This window comes from Stegodyphus dumicola, chromosome 5 (assembly GCF_044657685.1).
Source record: "Stegodyphus dumicola isolate Sdum_Otavi_A_Nest chromosome 5, ASM4465768v1".
NCBI lineage: Eukaryota > Metazoa > Arthropoda > Arachnida > Araneae > Eresidae > Stegodyphus > Stegodyphus dumicola.
In genome coordinates this window covers 186,507,495-186,529,751 of record NC_140772.1, presented here as the reverse complement: position 1 = coordinate 186,529,751, position 22,257 = coordinate 186,507,495, and the positions used below count along the sequence as shown (strand labels likewise).

Here is a 22,257-nt window from a genome sequence, read left to right as displayed (position 1 = left end):
CAAGTAAAAAGATGTAGCTGAAGTGCAAAACAGGAAAAAATTTTCTCTGAGATTGAGAAACCGAAAGTTTAAGTGTGGTTTTTCTCACATCTAAATTTTATAAATTCACTTCTGTTAAATTTGCTACAAGTATGGTATAACTTACTTTTGTTAAGATACAATAATTAGATTATGTTAATTGCATTGTGGTATAGAATATGCTAACAGGATGTATAAAATTGTTATTATAGATTGAAACGTTAAAACAATATTTTTATTCATTGCGAGACCAAATCAAAAGTATTTTCTTACAGCTTGTATTGGATTGACATTTCCTACTAAACTCAAATTTCCTAACAGTTTCCTAAACTTAAAATTATTTTATACATACAGTTATAGGATATCCGTGCAATGTTATAAAATATTAATGGAAAAAGTTTTAATTTAATTCTTTGCAGACCATAACGGCCCAGACGGTCTTTCGTTCAAACGACCACAACCGCCCCAAAGGGCCGAAATTCCGATTTTGGTTTCTTCCAGCAGTAGCAGGTGCAGTTTCCCCAAATGCATTGTATCAGTTTATTAGACAGCTTACCCTAAAAGGATTTATTTGTGGTTTTTTATCTTAATTTTTTAGAAGTAAAAAGGGTAGCATTTGAAATCTTCACTCTTCTTTGTGCGTTAATGGATGGGGAGGGGAGGAGATTGCTGTGATTGTCAAAAACAATTTTGGTTCGGTTCGGTATTTTAACATACGGGTTAGCTAAGGCTTTGGTAAGATTTAAAGTTATTTAAGACAATTAATCAGTGTGCTTCAAGTTTTTCTAAACTGTTTCAGTTAATTTCACCTTGACATTTTTTAAAGCTATTTGTACAACTGAGAGAGAAAATTTTATGTAAAACACATGCTTATTATACTCCTTCAAGAATTCGTGATGCAATAGTTCAGGGGTTTTTGCAGATATCTTCATATTATAAAAACTCTGTATCTGACTTTTGGGTTTTAATTATTTTTACAAAGGAGCATAAAACTAATTTCTGTTTATTAATTATGTCTAGCACATATATTCTGTTTTTGATGATAGATAAACAATTTTTTAAATATCAAAAGTTTGTATGTGAATTAAATAATTAATGTATTCTTGGTAAAAAGCCTCACTCAATATCACTTTTTATATGTTTTGTTTTCAGTTAAAAAGTACTTTTTTTAAGAAATGGAAGGTGCTGAATCACCCACAAGTGCTCAGCCAAATTTAAATGAGTTAGCAGTGGATATGTTTCAGAAAAGTGCAGAATATATTGGAGGAGAATTAGCAGGTAATATATTATGTCCTATATTTGAAATAATTAAATCTATATGTATGTTGTTTAAATGATTAAGCTTTTTTAAAGTTTTTTTAATATATTTTAATCATGTATGACGTTATACTATATAAAGTGACCACATTTTTATTGAAACAAAGCGGGACAAATGGAATGAAATGAGAATTATAATTTAGTTATGAAAGCAGACCAATAATCCAAAAAAAATGTATCTTATTATACACTGACTACCAATAAGTATTTGGACACCTGTGATAGAAAAGAAAAACTAACTTTATTCAAAATCAATAGTTGGTAGAGACTCCACGAGAGGTAATTACAGCGTGGACCCTCCAGGGTATACTTTTCACAAGTCTTTGTATGACAGCTAGTGGTATTTTCTCTCACTCGGCTTGGAGAAGACATAGAAGTTCCTTTCCCGATTTTGCACGGGTAGTGCACCCCTGAATTCGGCGATGCAACTCGTCCCAGAGGTTCTTGATAGGGTTCAGGTCTGGACTCTGGGCAGGCCAGTCCATTCGATGAACTCCATTGCCACCATACCAAGCCTTGGTTAACGTCGAGAGATGACAACTGGCATTGTCATCCTGAAAGTAACAGGGGTCCAACCCGTAAAACTGCCACAACTTAGGAAGCACATTGTCATCCAAAATAGTGCAGTAGGCATCGGAGTTGAGCTTACTGTGAATGGGAACCAAGGGTCCCAGCCCATACCAGGAGAAACACCCCCAGACCATAATTCCACCTCCGCCGAACTTGACTGTTGGCACAATGCATTCTGGCAGGAGATGTTCTCCAGGTAGACGCCAGACCCAGACCCTGGTCTGGTCTGGTCTGGTCTGACCTAAAGGGTGAACCTTGATTCGTCACTCCAAAGAACCTGTTTCCACTGATGTACGATCCAATTTCGATGTGCTTTGCACCACATTAACCGAGCAGCGCAGTTGGACTTTGTGATCAAAGGCTTTTGGGCAGCAGCACAACCATGAAAACCAAGCAGATGTGCTTCCTTACGGATGGCATTCATTGAAACAATACTCCCGGATGCCTGTTGAAACTCCTCGCGGATGAGGGCCATCGGTTGGGTGCGTTTCTTCCGAATTTCTCTGGACAGCACTCGTCGGTCTCTATCTCCCAGTTTCGTTGGTCTGCCGACTCGGGGCACATTCCGACAATCACCGTTCACCTTCCACTTCTTAATCACATAGGCCACTGTCGATTTTGGGTACTTCAGATCGCTAGATATGTCCCTTAAGGATTGGCCACATTTGTGATACCCGATAATTATACCTTTCTCGAAATCAGAGAGCTCTAAACTGCGAGGCATCTTGCATGCGACTAAAGCCGATGCTGTTTCCTACACAATATATACCGGCGGAGTCCATGACGTACCTTAGGACAGCAGACATCGTCATTTGCATAGGTGTCCAAGTACTTATTGGTAGTCAGTGTATACATTCATATACTTGTCTATAAATATACAAAAATATATTTATTATTAACTATTGGTAACTATAAAAATATTTGTAAAAAGCAATAATTTGAATATTATGTTTCTTAATTAATTTAGTATTTTATTTAAAAAAATTATGATTTTCTTTCACGGTCACCTTTTTTATCCAAGTGAATACTTTGCAATAGATTCGGATCATTTAATAAAATATGAAATTTCTGACATGAATTTGTCAAATTATATTTTACACTTAATACATATTTTAAAGTTTTAATGTTCAACTGCGTTTTTTCAATTGTCCATATTTTAGAAAAAACACATACTGTTGCTCATTTGTCTGGAAGGAAGAGCGCGTGTTCACCAATTTTCAAAATATTTTCATAAGGAATATTATTCTGTTTAAAATGAAGGAATAACTCCACCCATTTTTTTGTCTGCTTCCACATTTGCAGACAACCAGCATTTAATTTTTTCATCAGTAATAACGTATTTTTTTACTAATGGCACCTCATCAAAAATATCATTTTCACAAATATTATTTTTCGGAAAATGGTTACTAATATATTAAAAAGATTTTTCCACACATTCCCATAAAATCTCCTTTTTTAAAGTCACCCAATGAAAGTTTTTAATGTTCTCGAATTGAACTGTTCGTTCTTCAAGGTATTCCAAGCAGTTGTCATAAAAATTTCTGATTGTCCAAAAAATCTGGTCGTTTAATCGCACTTTGTTCTTCCAACCTGATGTCCTTGCAAATAACTAAAGGAACATAATCGTTATCAATTCTTTCTCGCAATTTTGTTTTTAAATTATTGATTAATTTGACACTTCCGTAACTGAAATTTTATTCTCTTAAATAATTTTCACGACACTGTGAAATAATATAGGTAATATTTGGTTTCGAGGGCCGTAAAAAAATTAGAGCAAAAATGTATGCACAAAAGTGCCAAATCTAGCAAATGCGCCCATTTAACAATGCGCCAAATCTAGCGTACGCGCTGATTTCATATTGTGTAAGTTTATATAGTTCTATATTTTTATGTTTTCATGGTGTTTCCTATGTGTATCGTGCATACAAACCAGTTTCCCTTAAAAGAGCTGCCATGAAAGCATTCCTTCTCTCAGGCTGATAGTCCTCGTGTGCTTTGCCATATTCAAATAACCTTTCATTACATCATTTTGAACTGACAATTAAAGCCCTGTTCATAAGACAGCCTCATTTTTGATAAAAGTGTCATTTTAGTTTTGAGAAATGAGAATATTGGGCAAAAAATGTAATTGCATACTTCATTGATGGTAGGTGAAATTTTCAGATTTCTGAATTTTTAATTTTTGAGAATTGAGAACTAGAAATTTTGGGTACTATTCGGTTTTGAGGGCCGTAAAAAAACTGCATCGAAAATGTATGTGCAAAAGTGCCAAATCTAGCAAACGCGCCCATTTAACAGTGCGACAAATCTAGCGTATGCATTGATTTCAGATTGTGTAAGTTTATATAGTTCTATATTTTTATGTTTTCATGGTGTTTCCTATGTGTATTGTGCATACAAACCAGTTTCCCTTAAAAGGGCTGCCATGAAAGCATTCCTTCTCTTAGGCTGATAGTCCTCGTGTGCTTTGCCATACTCAAATAACCTTTCATTACATCATTTTGAACAGACAATTAAAGCCCTGTTCATAAGACAGCCTCTTTTTTGATAAAAGTGTCATTTTAGTTTTGAGAAATAAGAATATTGGGCAAAAAATGTAATTGCATACTTCATTGATGGTAGGTGAAATTTTCAGATTTCTGACTTTTTAATTTTTGAAATTAATCTTTGGATTATGGTAACTTGGCGAAAATTTGGCGAGCAACCCTGCTACAGCAACCTGCTAGTTTTTGTTTGGACGCCATTTTCTTTTCACAAAGTTAAGGCTTTTTTTTTTTTTTTTTTTTTTTTAAACTCAACATTTTTTTCCAACAATCTGCTAGCCGAATTACGCTTATGCTAGAACTTTTATGGAAGAAAAATGCTTAATCATGACGAAGATTATGTGCGAAATTGGGAGAAAGGGCAGAATTGCCCACTGCTTGCCGCGTTTTTAAGAATTGCACATACACGGTATCATCCATGTACACGTTGACTTATTTTCACTTAAAAAAACATCCCAGAATTGCACAAAAATGGCATTGTGCACACTCTTGACTTTATCCATGTACACTGCTAAAGTCCTGGCTAGTAACCTTTATCACCTTACCTAAATGTCGCCAAACTACCTGTTACCATATTCCAAAGATTGGCCATTTTTGAGAACTGGGAACTAGAAATTTTGGGTACTATTCGGTTTTGAGGGCCGTAAAAAATTGCAGCGAAAATGTATGCTCAAAAGTGCCAAATCTAGCAAACGCACCCATTTTTTACAGCGTGCGAAATCTAGTGTACGCGTTGATTTCCCATTGCGTAAGTTTATATAGTTCTATATTTCTTAAGACGCCATTGACATACTACAGTCAAAAGTCGTTAATCCGGACTCGTCGGGACTTCTGCGATTCCGCAGTATCGATTTTTCCGGATTATAGATCATCAGTTTAAATCTCATAAGATGGCATGCAGAAATTCTAAAATTAAAAATATGAAACCGTAATTTATGAAATAAAGAACAATTATGATCTAAAGGGTATCAAAATTTGAAAAAGAAAAAGCTTTTAATATTTATTTGTTTACTTTATTAAACATTTCTTTCAATGTAAGTTGTTTAAGTTTTGCTTAAACGTTCATGTGTTTCATGTGATAATACTTTCTCTTTAATTCTATTAAACAGACATAATTTCTTGTTCAGTTACAAAGTTCCGCTGTTCAAGTCCTATAATTGCTGTGGCGAGAACACCGACTAATTTGTCGATCGAAATTTTGTCGTTTTCAATAACCTCTATCACTTTCTTCGCTATCGGAAGCGAATTATAATGACGAGGAACTTGTTTTAAATCATATCAAAGATGGAGCATATCGAGATGAAATACTACATTTGGTAAGGAATTATAAGCCAAATAAAATAAAAACATCTGCGCTGAAGATAAGGATAGTGCTGACAGATCAACTTCCAATTCATTACGCACCCGCCGCGGTGTTCCCCCGCCGAGCAACGTGAAATTGATAAACAGATTTCGGATTTCAAAACATATTTTCGCTTTAGATCCTTTACATATTAACAAATATATATCGGAAATTCTATGTGATATAATCGAAAGTTTAAGCATACTTTTATAAAATTGCTCTTACAGTCTGCAAAAAATAATAAGCCGGATCCAATTCGAAAATTAAGCGCAAATCAACGCAATCATCAACATTAACTGAAATAGATAATTAGATAATTTTAGCTTATACGTCCATTATACATAAAACGCGCACGCAAAAATGTATTCTGCACTTGCGCACACTCATATGCGCAGTCGTAAAAGGTCTTACGCGCACATGTAAACGCCTATGCGCATGTGTCAACGCGGCGCATGCGCAGAAAGTTTTTAGTTTTGAGGTCCGGATTATAGATCGTTCCGAATTATGGGTGTCCGAATTAATGACTTTTGACTGTAGTTTAAATTTTAAATCCTTTTTTGATTTAAATCCATTTTTGATAGCCTATGGATTTAACAATTTGGAAATTGCCCATGACAAAAAGTCGGCAATAGAATTTTGGGTAAAGTGCAGAATCACCCACTGCTTGACGCATTTTTAAGGATTGCACATACTCGGTATCCATGTGCACATCGACCCATTTTCACTTAAAAAAAAAATCCTAGAATTGCACAAAAATGGCACTGCGCACACCCTTGACTTTATCTATGTACACATCGACCTATCTTAGGTAATAAGCTTAATATTGAATTATTATAAATTATTGAGATTAAGCTGTAAATTTAAAAAGGGAAAGCTCATCATTATGTTGACATAGATATCTAGAGAAAAAGACGGATATTTATAGAAATTTATAGAAGATGATATGCTATAGATATTTACAGAAAAACTACGTTTTGTGGTACCAGTGTCAAGCTTCTTTAAAATGCAGAGTTTTTGTATAAAACCAGAGTTAATCTGAAACTAAATTTTAATTAATTTTAAATTTCAATTTTGGGTGTTTCTCTTTCACATCTTAAACTGTAAATGTTAACAAGTGAATGCAATAACATGCAGTGTGTTTCAAGACCTGCATATGAGTTTTGTAATCAGAAGGAAGACTAGTTTAACTTTCATACAGCAATTAGTTTCAAATAAAAAACTTCAATGTTAGAGAAAAATGGTTTGGATTTAATATAGTTCAAGAGAGGGAAAAGGTGCTTTTAATTTGGTTAACTTTTTTCCAGCATTTGCAAATTGGAAAGTTTTTACTAAAAAGTTTATTTTGTGTAATATTGCATCTAGTGAAAGCATGTTTTACTGTAATATTTGAAAAAGTATAATAGGAATCCTTATGTTATGTAAATGTAACTGTTGAGATTAATGTAAAATAAAGTTATATTTTATATACTGTAATTCCCTCCTTCCTTTTTTTTTTACTGAAGCAAAAAGGTAAAAGAATTTGCATGAATAAAAGTAAAAAATATGCATGAAATTGGGACAGGCAAAATTTATAACACATGTCTTTAATGATAGATTTCATCATTTGGTATGCTGATGCATGTTGAGTAGAATTTAAAGTGTTAACGCCTATATGTATGTATGTGTGTGTGTGCATGTGTAGAAACATATTCTGATATAATGTTATATGGAATTTTTTAGTTGCCCAAGATGACTACAAACTTTTGACTGACTTGAATCGGGAATGTGACATGACTTATGCAGGGCTAAGAAAAATAGGAGGAAATTTAAATAAACAACTAAAAGAAATGACTGAAAAACGTAAGATTCCTTTTTTTTTTTCCTTCCTCTGTCTGTATATAAAGAGGCATACAAAGAATCTTGGGATAATCGAAATAAAATTCAAGCATAATTTTTTTAAATTTTATTTTATTAAATGCAGTATATGACAAAGTATTTTTAGATTAATTTAACTACTGAGTTTTTCTATCATTGACTAGTGGCATAGCCTTTAGTGCTCAGAGCAATCTTTGAATTTGCTATCCTATGGAGAGCACATAAAAAATTTTACAAAATGCCAAAGTATTATGTAGTGAAATAAAGTCCCTTTTTATATTACTCACTTGTTGTTCTGTACATGGATGGTAAGATTTCATAAATGCTAAGTCTCATTTATAGATCTTGGGTAATACTAAATCAATTTTTACTTAGGGAAAACTCTTCTTGCAATTAGTTATATTTAGAACAGTCATAAGGACAATTCATAGTTGTAATTACAGTATATGGAACTGAGTTCTATAGACTGTATTACTGTATTTTAGCATAAACTGCATAAGTTGAAAGAGACTTTCTTTGATGTCTGTTTCATCTTGAGGAATGAAAATAAAATTCTAAAGTTCTTTTTGTGTTAACAAAGAATTCTTCCCTATTTATGTCATGGTAATCATTATTTATTCAGATATTCATATTTATGTTGTAAAGATTTAGTGACTAAGGAAGGCATAGGAAGAGTAAGATATTTTAGAAATATCATGGTTATTTCTTAGATCACAATGTTGAGAATTTAAAAATTTTTTATCTTCAATTTAGTTTTATATCGTATTTCAGTACTATATCTTGATTCTTCTTCACCTGCTATAAGTTTCTTCTTTCTGCCCCGATAATTCTTGACTATATCCATGGATTGTCACAAAGTTCTTTCATATAAAGTCTTCAAACTGTTAGATAATTTATCCCTATTTTCAGCGAAAAATACTTTTAAACTAAATATTTAATTTTGAAGGTGAATTTGAGTTTAGCATTCTAGATGGATGGATTTCTGTAGGTTACAAAAACATTAGAAGAAAAATAATAATTAACAAGCAATGCTCTATCCATTTTCCTTATCTATTAAATATGGCTTAAGACTTTCTTTCAATGCTTGACTATATTTTTCATTCACTTTCACTATACATTTGACAGTTTGACTAGTGAATCTAAATATTTCAATGATGGGCTGAAGAAAAGCAGGGTAAACAAATGCTTTGCAATACCCATACAGGTATTGGATTATCATATTTCATCACATATTTTTTCCACTGCCTTATTTAGCACCAAGTTCTGAAATTAAAAATATATATACAGTCAAAAGTCGTTAATCCGGACTCATCAGGACTTCGGCGATTCCGGATTATAGATCATCAGTTTAAATCTCGTAAGATGGCATGCACAAATTCTAAAATCAAAAATATGAAACCGTATTTTAGGAAATAAAGAACAATTATGATCTAAAGGGTATCAAAATTTACAAAAAAAGAACCTTAATATTTATTTGTTTACTTTATTAAACATTTCTTTCAATGCAAGTTGTTTCGTTTTATGTGATAATACTTTCTCTTTAATTCTATAAAGACGTAATTTCTTGTTCAGTTAAAAAGCTCCGCTGTTCAAGTCCCGTAATTGCTGTGCCGAGAATACTGACTAACTTGTCAATCGAAATTTTTTCGTTTTCACTAACTTCTCTGTCACCTTCTTCATGTCTTTATCCATTTTTTGCAGCAATTCCACTTTTTGTTTGACGGACATCGAGACATACTTTCGTTTTGTAGATCCTTTGGGAGCTCCAGAATCGGAAATTGACATAATCGAAAGTTCAAGTTTACTTTTATAAAATTGCTCTTACAGTCTACAAAAAATAATAAGTTGCATCCAATTTGAAGATTAAGGAATAACGCAAGCATCAACATTAACAGAAATAGATAATTGTATAATTTTAGCTTATACCGTCCGTTATACGTTAAACGTGCACGCGAAAACGTATTCTGCACTTACGCATATGCACGTGCGCGTAAAGGTCTTACGCGCACGCATAAATGCCTATATGCATGTGTCAACGTGGCGCATGTGCAGAAAGTTTTTAGCTTTGAGGTCCGGATTATAGATCATTCCGTATTATGGGTGTCCGAATTAACGACTTTTGACTGTATATATTTGTGTAACTTCCCCCTTCCTTATTGCATTCAGAGAATGAGCTTTCGTACATTTTAAAATGGATTCATCCACGTATTGATTATTTTCATCTTTGCAAACTACCTGCAAAGGTCGTGCCGAACCCTTGCCTCATAACTTTTGTCCACTGATTGCAGCAAAGCAAATATGAAGTGACCTTCAGTCTACCATTTCGATGACTCAGCTGCACATTAACCATCTCTAATTATTTATGGATGATTTGAAGCTTAAGTAGAAGCAAAGACAATTATAAAAATGGCCGTGATTCAAATTACAGGGAAGTATGAATGAAGATATCTTAATTGCAATGGTAATATTACTATTCTTTTTGAAATGTAGATTTCTTTTAAATGAATAATTATTGTGGTATTAACCTGTAGTTTATCCATGACTACTTTTCATTTGTTATATTCTTACTGTAACTGTGTCCTTTACAAATTGAGTTATTTGCGTTGATTCCCCCCCCTTGATTTTTGGACAGTAAAATTAGTGAAAAAGAGAAAAGAAAAATACGGTGTTTAATTTTAGCAAAGTATAAAAGAAAATTGAGTTCCCTTTCAATTCTGATTGAGCAGCCTGCAGGGAATCCCTAACACATAACATAATTCTCAGCAATAGGAGCTGTATGTTAACCTGCCAAATTGAACTCGGTGATTTATACATGGAATAAGCTGTGCTTTGCCACTTACACCGAAGAGCCATTACATTATGACCACCATGTTAATAACACGTACGACCAAGTTTAGCCCTCAAAATTGACATCGACTTGTCTCTGTCCAACTGTAAATCCGGGAGCCAGGGTTTCATTTGGAAATTGGCATATTAGCACACCCCCGTCGATACGATGGACCAGAAAACATGATTCGTCAGACCATGCAGCTTTCTTTCATTCTTCTAATGTCCAATTTGATGTATCTTCGCCCATTGCAGATACAGCTGGCGATGATGTATCATCAGTGCAGGAACATGCATCAGCTGTATAGGCCCATATGCAGCATTGTACACTGCACAGTGTGTTGAGAAACACTCTGGGTTGCCACTGTTGTAGTTCTTCGATCACGGCGACTAATGTGTAGCAATCTCCACTCTCCTCTGGAATCAATGCACCATTGATGACGCACTACTGGCCGGCAGCTTGTTGTTTCACAATCAGTAGACCACTTTCAATATATGCACACAACAAACCACTAAATGTGCCATTTAGGATATTGATGTTCCCAGTCACTGAGCCATATTGATTTGACCTATATGGAAGTCTGATAAATCAGTTGCTTTTCCCATTATATCGCTAATCACACTATGTTTGAAAAGGCAATGCATAGCTGCTTTATATACTCCAATGATAGCCACGCATGTGCAGTGGTTTTGTTCTTGAGTGAGCCCATTGTTATAGATGGAGGATGGTCATAATGTAATTACTGTTCGGTGTATTTACCTAATTTATCTTTTAATGTCAGCATGTGGACCGGCCACCAAGTAGATGTATGCTTGACCTCTAATAAATTTGCACATCAAATTTATTTTTAAGCTGCTTTTTGAAAAATCCCTATTTAAATATTTCTGTTGGTTAGCTTTTGTCTCAATAACAACAAAATAATGAAGCAAGCTTTATTTTACTTTATAATATGGCATAAACATTGTTTTGTTTGATCATTATGCAAAATATAGGGAGTGTTGTGGAAATATCACAGACAAATACTTTATCAATTTTAGGTGTTTGATAACTTTTCTTTTTATTTTTACTCCCAAAATTTCTGCAGATTTATTTTGAGTAGTTCAAACAGAAAGATCCCTGATAAGAGAGATAGTAGTACATACAATAAAGCCATTTTTTTAAGCTTTTAAAAAGTCTAAAACTGGAACACATTTGATGCAAAAAGAGCTTCAATTCAGAATGGGAAGATTTCAAATATGTGTGAGGAAAAACATTTTTCTTTAGATTCCAGTTACAAATGAAAATACTTTTTATTAATCATGTTTCAAGTGTTCATTCCTCATATGTGACCTCAATGTCATTAAATTACACAGCTCTGACCAAATATACATAAGCAATACAATAAATACTTTTCAGTATTTTCATAAGAATCCATTGATATAAATGTATTACAAATTAAAAAAATTAATAATGATCTGGATCTTTTAAGGGAGGAAAATAGTACTTTTTTAGCAATATAGACTGATTGTTGATTCTGTGGTGAACTTTCAGACTGCAGCTGCCACAGTATAAAAAATAAAGCAGTCACCTAGCTATAGTTATACTTTTAAGAATTTTAAATTATAGTATGACAGGAAAAAGCGACAGTTGTTTTTAGATTTAATTTTCATCTCCTTTCCTTTATATATAAATATAGTTTTAAAAAAAGAACTATTAATTAAGCAATGAAAATTAGCAGTTACTGCAAATAAAAGAAATAGTTCAAAATTAAAACTACATAAAATGAAAAATGCTATCCCCAAAAAATGTGGCAATCTGGGCCAGACTCGACTTTTTTTTTAAATCCTCACTAAAATTTACTTTAAAATATTTGTTGCTTTCTGTAGCATTATGAAATTTGTCAAACATTTTCACATACGCATTCCCCACCCCCCTCAAAAAAAAAAAGGTCATACTGTTTTCTTAAATCAAATTTGTTAAAAAATTCAAATTTCGGTACTCAGATTTCATAGCAAAATTGAATTTTAGGCATGGTATGAGGAGGTTTTGATCAGTTTCTTTCAAGATTAAATGAACAGGTAAAAAATCACTGTCTGCCTTTATGGTAAAACTGGTATGGTATTTATTTTAAAGATATTGCAAATTCTTCCAAAGTATTATTATATGGTTAGTAGTTTTTGTTGATAGAGATGGTTTACCCTTTGGCTCACTGAGTTATATCTATTTGCTTAGTAAATGGGTGCAAGATTTTTAATTCATTATTTCGCTGCTGCTCCCACAGAATCCCATTAACAAGCTGGTGGAACTAGCCCTCATGGTATTTTAACCAGAATTTATTATTTATCTTGTTATAAGCAAGATTATTTTTGTATCCTTTATAAACAATATTTGGGGATGAAAATTTCTGAATTTTGGGGGAAAGCTGATTCATCCTTTTGCTTCATGTGTGCTATGGATTTTTGTGACTGTTGCAAGAAACATATATACATCGACAGTTTTTTACATATGAGGTTTTTTCTACCTCCTTACCTCATGCCTTCATTGAGTAATTGGAAGCATATTCAAAACATCCAGAGTTTCAATCCTAGCAAGGACATTCCACATTTTTCACATCTCCTTCAAAATAAACTAATTATTCTAAAGTGGCCCCTGAACTAAAAGTTGTTGGACAATAATATGTTACACCTAGGATTTGGCGATTGGGTCCTCTAATCCCCAATTGCGATTAAAAGGGGAATATGTAAGGTTATTTTCTTCCTCCTTTCCATATGCCTTTCTAGTGTAATTGGAAGTGTACTCGATGTGTATTCGAAAGGTCTAGGGTTTGAGCACAGCAAGGGCACTCCACATTTTTCATGTTCCAGCATCAGAAAACCTAATGACTCTACATACTTATTGTTTTTGCTTGCATTTTTTGTCAATTACAAAGAGGATAGTGGTAAAAATGTTTAGCTCTTTTTTTAGGAAACAATGAATGCATATAAAAAAGACTAAATGCATTGAGAAAAGTATGAATTTCAGAAACATCTTGTATATAATGTGGAGAATTTAAGTTATTGAGTATCTATGGATTCTTTTTAATTGGATAAAATCTTATCTTAGTCAAGGACCAGATATGGAGAAGTAAAGTTAAATTTCAGTTAAATTAAGCGGGGCTAGCCACACTTGTGTAGTTTGACTGAAAGTTAATTTAAGTTTATATAAGGCTCTTATTTTTTAATTTCACAATATATAATACTATTTGTGATGTGGTCTATAGGACTAAATATTAAAAACTGAAGACTCGCCTAAATAAACACTGTTCAAACTTCCTGAATAATCAGAAGAAACTGAAATGTTGCTAACTTGATGAGTACCTGTCAGCTTTCCATTATGAATACTAAAATGCATTTCGCAAGGCTTTATTATAAAGAGACCAACTTCTATGAAATACTGAAAACTCCAGTCCTCATATTTTATGCCATATAATTAAGAGATTTTAAATAATAATCAATAAAGGACATGGAATGCCCAAAAGCACTTTACTATTTAATTTACATCTATCTAAGCACCAGGCATGTTTAGGCAACAACAGGCAAAGACATCTGTCCTTCAAGCATTAACAAAACCTTTCCAAAAGGGTCATACCTTGGACCATTTCTTCAGAACCTTGTAACTGATTCTGCTCTCGAGCTCTTCAATGACAGCAACAACATTAAAATACTTGCTTACTCAGATAACTTTTTGCTGATAGCCAGAGGTCACAGCAGACGAAAATATAAAACGTGCCCAATATGCAGTTGATAAATTTATCAACTTGTCAGGAGATCACAAACTCATAATTTTAATGGCTGAAATGTGGAGACTAGTGATAATAATAATAATAAGATATAATTGTATTCCAGGAATTAAAGTAGGCAGGATTAAAATTAAAATCATTCAACATCTCAGATACCTACATGTAATTATAGATGACAAACTCATGTAGCATCAGCAGATTTCCTACAATGAGTAAAGATTGAATAAATCATTGAATTCAGTGCTCAGAGCAAAAGCAGATAAATGGGGGGGGATCCTCCCAATGCTCAAAATTTGCCCTATTCTGTAATAGCAGAAAGAGTAGCATTGCACAAGGTTTCCATGTGAGGTTCACATATGATAAAACAACTTAGATCGACATAATGACAGTTTTTACTAAGCATCTGTCGGGGATACCATGTCTCCCATTTGTGCTTTGAATGTGGTGGCTGGGCTGCTCCCTTTTATCTCATGATGCAAAGACAATGTGCAGTAGTTTGGCCACAGAGGTTAAAATGCAACACAACACTGTGGAACTGTAGTTAATTTTACAGAGACTATGAATCAAATATCATGTTAACACTCTGGCATCCAGCGGAATTTAACATTCAAGTTGACCCGAAACCATCACCCACACTGGAAAATTATGCTTTGTATACATATGGCTCCAAAGGAGAGCAAAGTAGAGGCAGCGGGCTCTGTGAATTACTAGGGTACAATTTTGCATCCAGACAGAACAGCCCTTAACAATATATAGTGATTCAGTCTCCAGGCCATCCAGGGCTAACAATGCAAAATTCAAACAGTGAAAGAGATTCAGAGACTACTGTTCTCCATGCTGAAGAACATGAGACTGAAACTCAAACGCATTTGTGCACATACTGGGATTTTCGGTAATGAAAGAGTCAGTGAAATAGCAAAATAGGCAGCTATAGACTCAAACACTAAAACCCTTTTCATGCAAGTCCCAAGCTTGCATATGAAGGCCACAACAAACTGGCTGCCCATATGGTTTAGTGGTTAGGGGAGCCTAACCACTAACCAAAGGGCCTGGTTTTGAATGCCAGCGGAGAAAAGAAAGAAAAAAGTGCATCTAGTATATCAGTTTTTCATGTTTTGCTGATTAAAGATCCAAAATTTTGATCTTTGAAAGCGGGGGGGGGGGAATCTTTTAAAACCATAAATTACTTCATAAAAGCAAACATATACAATAAAAGTGTTTTAACTTTTCACCTGGGCTTTTCACTTGCTTGATACATTGATAGTTGATCTTTAAACTATTTCTTGTTTCAGATGCAGCCCTAAAACCATACCTAGAAATGGTAGATTCAATTAATGAAAGTACTGCAAAGCTCGAAGCTGTGGCTTACATGATGGATGCCTATTCCAAGCGATTAGGTAAATATTATATATATGTTAGTAATACAAATGTACTGGCACTTCATAATTTATTTAAAACTCATTTTGTAAGTACTTTTTATTAGCAATTGCTGATCTTTACAAGTATAATAATCTAGTTGTAATTGCATAATTACACAGTAAAAATATATATGTGATTTAATATATCTTCAGTATTAGTGATGCACGTATATTTAAAAAAAAAAAAAAAAAACTGTCCTAAAATTTTAACTACAATTGTGTTTAAATTTTAAACTATTTGAATATCAAAGAAACACTGACATACATATTTTGATGTTAAGCAAAAAATAATGTGACTGAGTTCTTCACTAAGTAGTTGTAATTTCTAGCACAATTTATCTATGAGTAGAATGTATGGTTTTACAACGTATCAATGATTTGTAAAAATTGCCGGTAGCATTTTGCCTCACATCCAGACATTAGGTGCTGCACTGCTATTATAAAAAAAATTCACAACATACCAGTAGTCTAGCTTACCTCCAATGTCCCTCTGAGCAAGCCTTTTATTATTACAGTACAAAGTCCATAATCTGGATTCGTCGGGACTTCAGCAATTCCGGATTAGGGGTTTTTCCAGATTATAGATCATCAATTTAATTCTGGTAAGATGGCATGCAGAAATTATACAATTAAAAATATGAAACAGTAATTATGTAATAAAGAGCAATTATGATCTAAAGGGTATCAAAATTTACAAATATGAAACCATAATTATGAAATAAAGAGCAATTATGATCTAAAGGGTATCAAAATTTACAAAAAAAGCTTAATATTTATTTGTTTACTTTATTAAACATTTCTTTCAATGTAAGTTGTTTCGTTTTTGTGCTAATACTTTCTTTTTAATTCTATAAACAGACATAATTTCTTGTTCAGTTCCACTGTTCAAGTCCTGTAATTGTTGTGTCGAGAATACCAAACTTGGAAATTCTTTCATTTTCAATAACCTCTCTGTCATTTTTTTCAGTATCGGAAGCGATACATCAAAACATGCTTTCGCTTTGTAGATCCTTTGGCAGCTCCAGAATTGGAAAGTCTTTTTGACATAATCGAAAGTTCAAGCTTAATTTTTATAAGATTGCTTTAACAGTCTGCAAAAAATAATAAGCCGGATCCAATTAGAAGATTAAGGAACAGTGCAATCTGCAACACTAGCTGAAATGCCTTAGAATCGGTAAAGATAATTTTAGCCTAGCTTATACCATCTGTTATACATTAAACCGTTATGTGTTTACGCATGTGTAAAGCATACAAAAAAAAAAGTTTGTGGCTTTGAGGTCCGGATTATAGACCATTCCAGGTAATGGACGTCCGGATTATGGAATTTGTACTGTATTATTATTTGAAATATCCTTGTAAGAAAACTAAATGAACTTTTGTTATTGTTTCCAAATCCCCTAATGGTGGTGGGGAAGCCTATAGCAAGTCCAAATGACAGTTTTGCAATAGAGAATCACCAGGGTTCGTAGCGATCCTTATACGTGCTTATAAGTCCTTATATTTGAAAATAAAATATAAAGGCGCTTATAGGGGCTAATTTTTTCTTTAAAGCCCTTATGTTTTTGTTTTTAGTGCTCATTTTTTTAATGAACGAGCAATTTTCCCCCATACCAAAGCCGAAACTACGTAGCGTATTCAGAAACTAAGTACCGTTTCATTCTAGCGCCGTTGCAGCGCTATGGTAGGCGTCCCGCGCATGCACACTAGTCTTTCTTGTTCACTGACTTTCAATTGTCACCATTTTGGTTGCTCTATGTTGTATTTTCAGCTTGATGTCCACATTCAAAATGTTTAAGACAATTAGTTCTTCCGCTGACTGTGAGATTCGTGCCGTGATTAAATTTTTAAACGCGAGGAATGTTAAACCGTCCGAAATTTATCATCAAGTGACAGAAGTTTATGGTGAATACGCGATAAGTGATGGAATGGTGAGAAAGTAGGTAAGAATGTTTAATGCAGGTGGAACAAATGTCCACGCCGAGGCTCGGAGTGGGCCTTCTGTTGTCACCGATGATTTGGTAAGGAAAGTTGATGAAGCAATTCATGAGAACAGACGCTTCACAATGACAACTTTTTCAGAGGCATTTTCACAAATTTCACGTACTGTTTTGTTCAAAATTGTGTCTGACCGCTTGAATTATCGCAAACTGTGTTCCCGATGGGTTCCAAAAATGCTCACTGATGTTCACAAAATAAAGCGACTTGGTAGTGCCCTGACATTTCTCACGCGGTACAGTGATGAGGCAGAAAACTTTTTAAACCAAATTGTGACAGGTGATGAAACTTGGGTGTGTCATTTCACACCAGAATCGAAACAACAATCGATGGAGTGGAGACACACTCATTCTTTGAAAAAACAAAAGTTCAAAGTGACAATGTCATCACAAAAGATCATGTGCACTGTCTTCTGGGATAGGAAAGGCGTTTTGCTTACTGAATTTCTTCCCAGAGGTGAAACCATTAATGCGGCACGATATTGTGAGACTTTAATAAAACTAAGGCGTGCCATTCAAAACAAATGAAGAGGAATGCTCAGTAAAGGAATTGTGTTGCTCCATGACAATGCTCGGCCTCATACTGCTGGTGTCACTCAATCGTTAATTCGACAGTTTCATTGGGAGCAGTTCGATAACCCACTGTACAGCCCGGACTTGGCACCGTCTGACTTTCACTTGTTCCTGCACATGAAGCACGAGCTTGGTGGCAAGCGCTTTGGATCTGACGATGACACGAAAAATACTGTGGAGTCGTGGTTATCGAAACTGGCGGGAAGTTTCTTTGACGATGGTATACAAAAACTGGTCAACTGCTATGACAAGTGTTTGATCATTGGCGGAAACTATGTTGAAAAATAGTTTAAGACATGTATTTTCATGTAAAAATAAAATTGGATTCAAAAAATTTGTTTTACTTTTTTTTTTTTTCAAAACGGTACTTAGTTTCCGAATACGCCTCGTAAATAAACAACTTTTCTTCCTAATATGGAATGTCAGATGGTGAATCATACACCCGGAAATAGCTTTCCCCCCTTTCTCTGCATTAACATAAGCTTTGGTGTGCGCGGAGAGTGCAGACTGGTGCCCGTCATTCTATTGGGCAAAGAATTGCGAAAGCGGTAGAAAATTCCCGTACATTCAGCATTCTTTTCCTCCCACCCAAGTACTACACACGTTTGAATTTCTATCAAGATCTTAATAATTTGCATTCTCGTTCCGCTTGGTCAGTTCATATTCGTGTTTATTATGATCGTTTTGCTTATATTATGAGCATATGTAGGAATGTTTATAATAAATTAGATGCAGTAACTGCTGAAGTATAGTAAACTTCCAAAAATGGTTGTGTTTTAACACAGATTAGCTTTCTAAGGAATAATATTCGGTGTTGGTGTATTTAATTATGGCAAAGCACACTAGGGCTATCTGCCTAAGGGAAGGGATGCCTTCGTGGAGGACTTTCTAAGTGAAACTAGCTTGTATACACGTTACACATGGGAAAAACCATGAAAACACCCATGCAGCCAGCCTGTTCGCGGAATTCGAACCTCGGACCGAACTACCAGTGTTCAGAGACTTTACCGCTGGGCAATAATATTTGGAATGGGTTAAATAAAGGGAAAGTAATCAAATAGTCAAAATAATTTCATTTTTTTTGGCCAATATATTATACAGTACGAAGGTTGGGAGGTTCTCCCCTTTCTCCGCAAAATCTCGAATATTGAAACAGTTACAGTTCGCTGGAAAACAACGGACTTTTTTTTTTTTTGTCACTTTCCAATCTGGATTGAATAGGACTAAAAGTTCTGCGGTCTACCAACCCAAGTGAAGAATGATTCTATTCCGGAAATTTAACGCAGTCTAATGAAAAACATCCCAGATTTGTAAGTCTCTTTCTTTTCCTTTATTAGTTCTTTATTCTCCCAATACCAGCAGCTATTGATTTGGATTGTGTAATATCAGGTAGGGAAGACTTACGTGCACTTATTGCGCAATAATGTTTGCCATATTTTGCAGAGATAATTAATTTTGATGCTCAGTTTGAGATTTGTTTATGAACACTTAAAAGAGTTGCTTGCTAAGCAGAATATTTTTCAGTTCCGGTTTTTTATATGATGCACATATCAAAATGTCAAAAGCAGTTATTTAGCGGAAAAATCTAAAGAACGGCTACAGTCTACCCCCTTTCTTTTTTCAAGTTACGCTCAACTGTTCGAATATTCATCAATTTTCAAAGTATGCGGGTTAGTTAAGCTTTTACTATTAAAGGATGACTGCATGAAGCAAATTTGTCTTCTGATTTCAGAAATGTTCCTCTTTTTTACTTAAATTACTTTGCTTTCAATATCTGTTCAGGGAAAACTGATATACTATGAAAATTTAGAAAATGTTCAGAATTTAGATTTAAATCATTTAAATATCAATATGAGTGGAAAAATAAATTGTATTTATTATTGGGTTCCAAGCGAATACAATAAATATGCGTTATTATTTATTTTCTGTATTTTGAACTGAAATTTCATCATTAAATCTTGTAATATAGTTTAGTCCTGCATAGTTTTTTTTCTCTCATTGTAATCTAGTTCTGTAAATTTAACTGTTATTTAAAATTTAAAAAAAAAAGCAATTATTTTCCATGGTTGAGGTAATGATTATTCCCTCTTAATAAATACTGCATTTCTCATATTTTAAATTACAAGTCTCATTTTTAAGGTTATGTAGTTGTGTATAATGTAATAAGACAGGTGCTTTTTTTTTTTTTTTTTTCTTAAAATGTGCTTGAAAAGTGCTTATAGGTGCTTATTTTTTTAACTGAAATGTGGCTATGAACCCTGATCACAAACAAAATTTTGCTCTGTCATTAACTGTCCCGGAGAAATGCACATACAGCTCAGGAGATGAGCAGGAGAAGCAGGGAGGGAACAAATACAAGCAGAGATAGATTTTTTCCTCTGAACAAAGCTCATACAATGAAGGTGTCTGCTACAAAGTTGTGCCCAAGCCATATGGAGTGCCCTAGTTCTCCTGCACTGCAGAGACTGGGACTCTGCAGTGCATATCAGTAGGAAACAGGAGAGAGATTGCCAGGTTGAATTCACTTTAACTCTGTGGAAGGATTGAATTTCCGAAGGACATAAGAGAGTGGTACTGGAATCGAGGAGATCACAACACCATCTAGCCAGCTCATCAATGATCTCGTTCCCTGCAGGGTTGTGGAGTCAGTAGGGAAAATGGCTGACTCCGACTCTCTCATATATATATGTATATATGTGTGTGTGTGGGTGTTGACTGATGAGTTTGCTGACCACTGTCCTAGCTGTTTTAAACAGTATGTTGTGTAATATATGTGTATCTTGTTAATTTAGAAAATGAAGTTTGAATATCCAGTTTTAAGCTTATTAGTAAATATAGTCCCTTTGTTGGATTTCTGCACTCAGTTGTTATAAGTTATACACATATTTTTTAATTTATTATTAATTTTAGTTAATTTAATTAATTTTTATGTGTTTCTTTCAGAGGCAAAGTTTAAAAGTTTAGAGAAACGATGAGTTCAAAATGCTGTATATCTAAGTTTAAAATTTATTATTGCTCTATATCTATGTATTATTTATGACTTGGATATTGGTTAAGAGTTTTTGTATGAATGTTTATTATAAATAAATTTATATTGCACATCTGTAGTTATTTCATTGAAATTATTTTTTATTATTATTTATATGCAGAATTAGCTAGATTATGAAGTAATTTATTAAATTCTGTATGGAAATTTTATTTACAATTGTGCAAATCCAAACTTTGAAATTTTGGACCACTATCTGAAATTAGTTATGCAGGAATATCTACAATGAATGAAAAAATTTTGTGAATCCATGTTCAAAAATAAATTACAAGGAGCAACATGAAGTAGGTGAGATAAGAAAGAGATTGGCAGTGAAGATTCAAAACCTAAATTTACCAAAAATGTTTTAAATGGACTTTTGAAAATTGAGAGTTAATATGATGATGAGAAAGGTAGGTGTAAAAGCTTAAAGTTGTCCTAATAATCCTAAAATTTTGTGAAAATATTTTAAACTGACCTAGTTTTTCAGTGGTGCTAAAATTCCACATTTTTACATCACCCATGTACATTTAAAAAGATATCTTAAAAATGTTCATTTGGAAGCTTAGCTTTATAATATTCTTTTGGTTAGTTGGCATTTAATGATAGTATCAGGCCATTAAAAAAACATGGATGCTTGTCGAATAGTTGCATTCATTATGATATTTTATGATGTTTAGGAGAGAGAAACTGCACTGCATATGACATTCTTATTAAACTAAGAAACTAGGATGCCATAGGTATTGGCACCAAGTTTCTGGATGTCTGAGACACTATTTTATAATGATTTTGAAATTCCTTGTTGTGCAGATTTCTGAGAATCTGAATGTATTTACAGATCCTTCATGCAAATGTTTAGAAACTTGAAAAAGAAAGTATTCAATCTCTTGGCAGACATTGAATATCTGTTGAGGATGAAATGATTCATTTAATAATGGCAACTTTAATGTAATATGAACTATCCATATCTTTCTGTCATTGCATATTTGATTTTATGATTTGCAGCTAATATAATCTGA

General features: G+C 33.7%; 1 protein-coding gene across 1 annotated transcript; it reads left to right on the top strand.

The window, feature by feature from the left end:
- Positions 1 to 2: 2 nt before the first annotated feature.
- Blos2 (biogenesis of lysosome-related organelles complex 1 subunit 2) lies at positions 3 to 21,320 on the top strand. The gene is made up of 5 exons (XM_085817456.1): positions 3 to 129; positions 1,171 to 1,296; positions 7,510 to 7,629; positions 15,521 to 15,625; positions 21,157 to 21,320. The coding sequence occupies exons 2-5, from the start codon at positions 1,194 to 1,196 to the stop codon at positions 21,186 to 21,188; spliced, it is 360 nt and encodes a 119-aa protein (XP_085673582.1). The 5' UTR covers positions 3 to 129; positions 1,171 to 1,193; the 3' UTR covers positions 21,189 to 21,320.
- The last annotated feature ends 937 nt before the right edge of the window (positions 21,321 to 22,257 follow it).

Excerpts from the sequence above, each read along its gene's own strand:
- Blos2 (XM_085817456.1), top strand. The coding sequence starts at position 1,194 with ATGGAAGGTGCTGAATCACCCACAAGTGCTCAGCCAAATTTAAATGAG. Across the intron at positions 1,297-7,509 it reads TATTGGAGGAGAATTAGCAG|TTGCCCAAGATGACTACAAA; the intron begins GTAATATATTAT and ends GGAATTTTTTAG. Across the intron at positions 7,630-15,520 it reads AAAAGAAATGACTGAAAAAC|ATGCAGCCCTAAAACCATAC; the intron begins GTAAGATTCCTT and ends TTCTTGTTTCAG.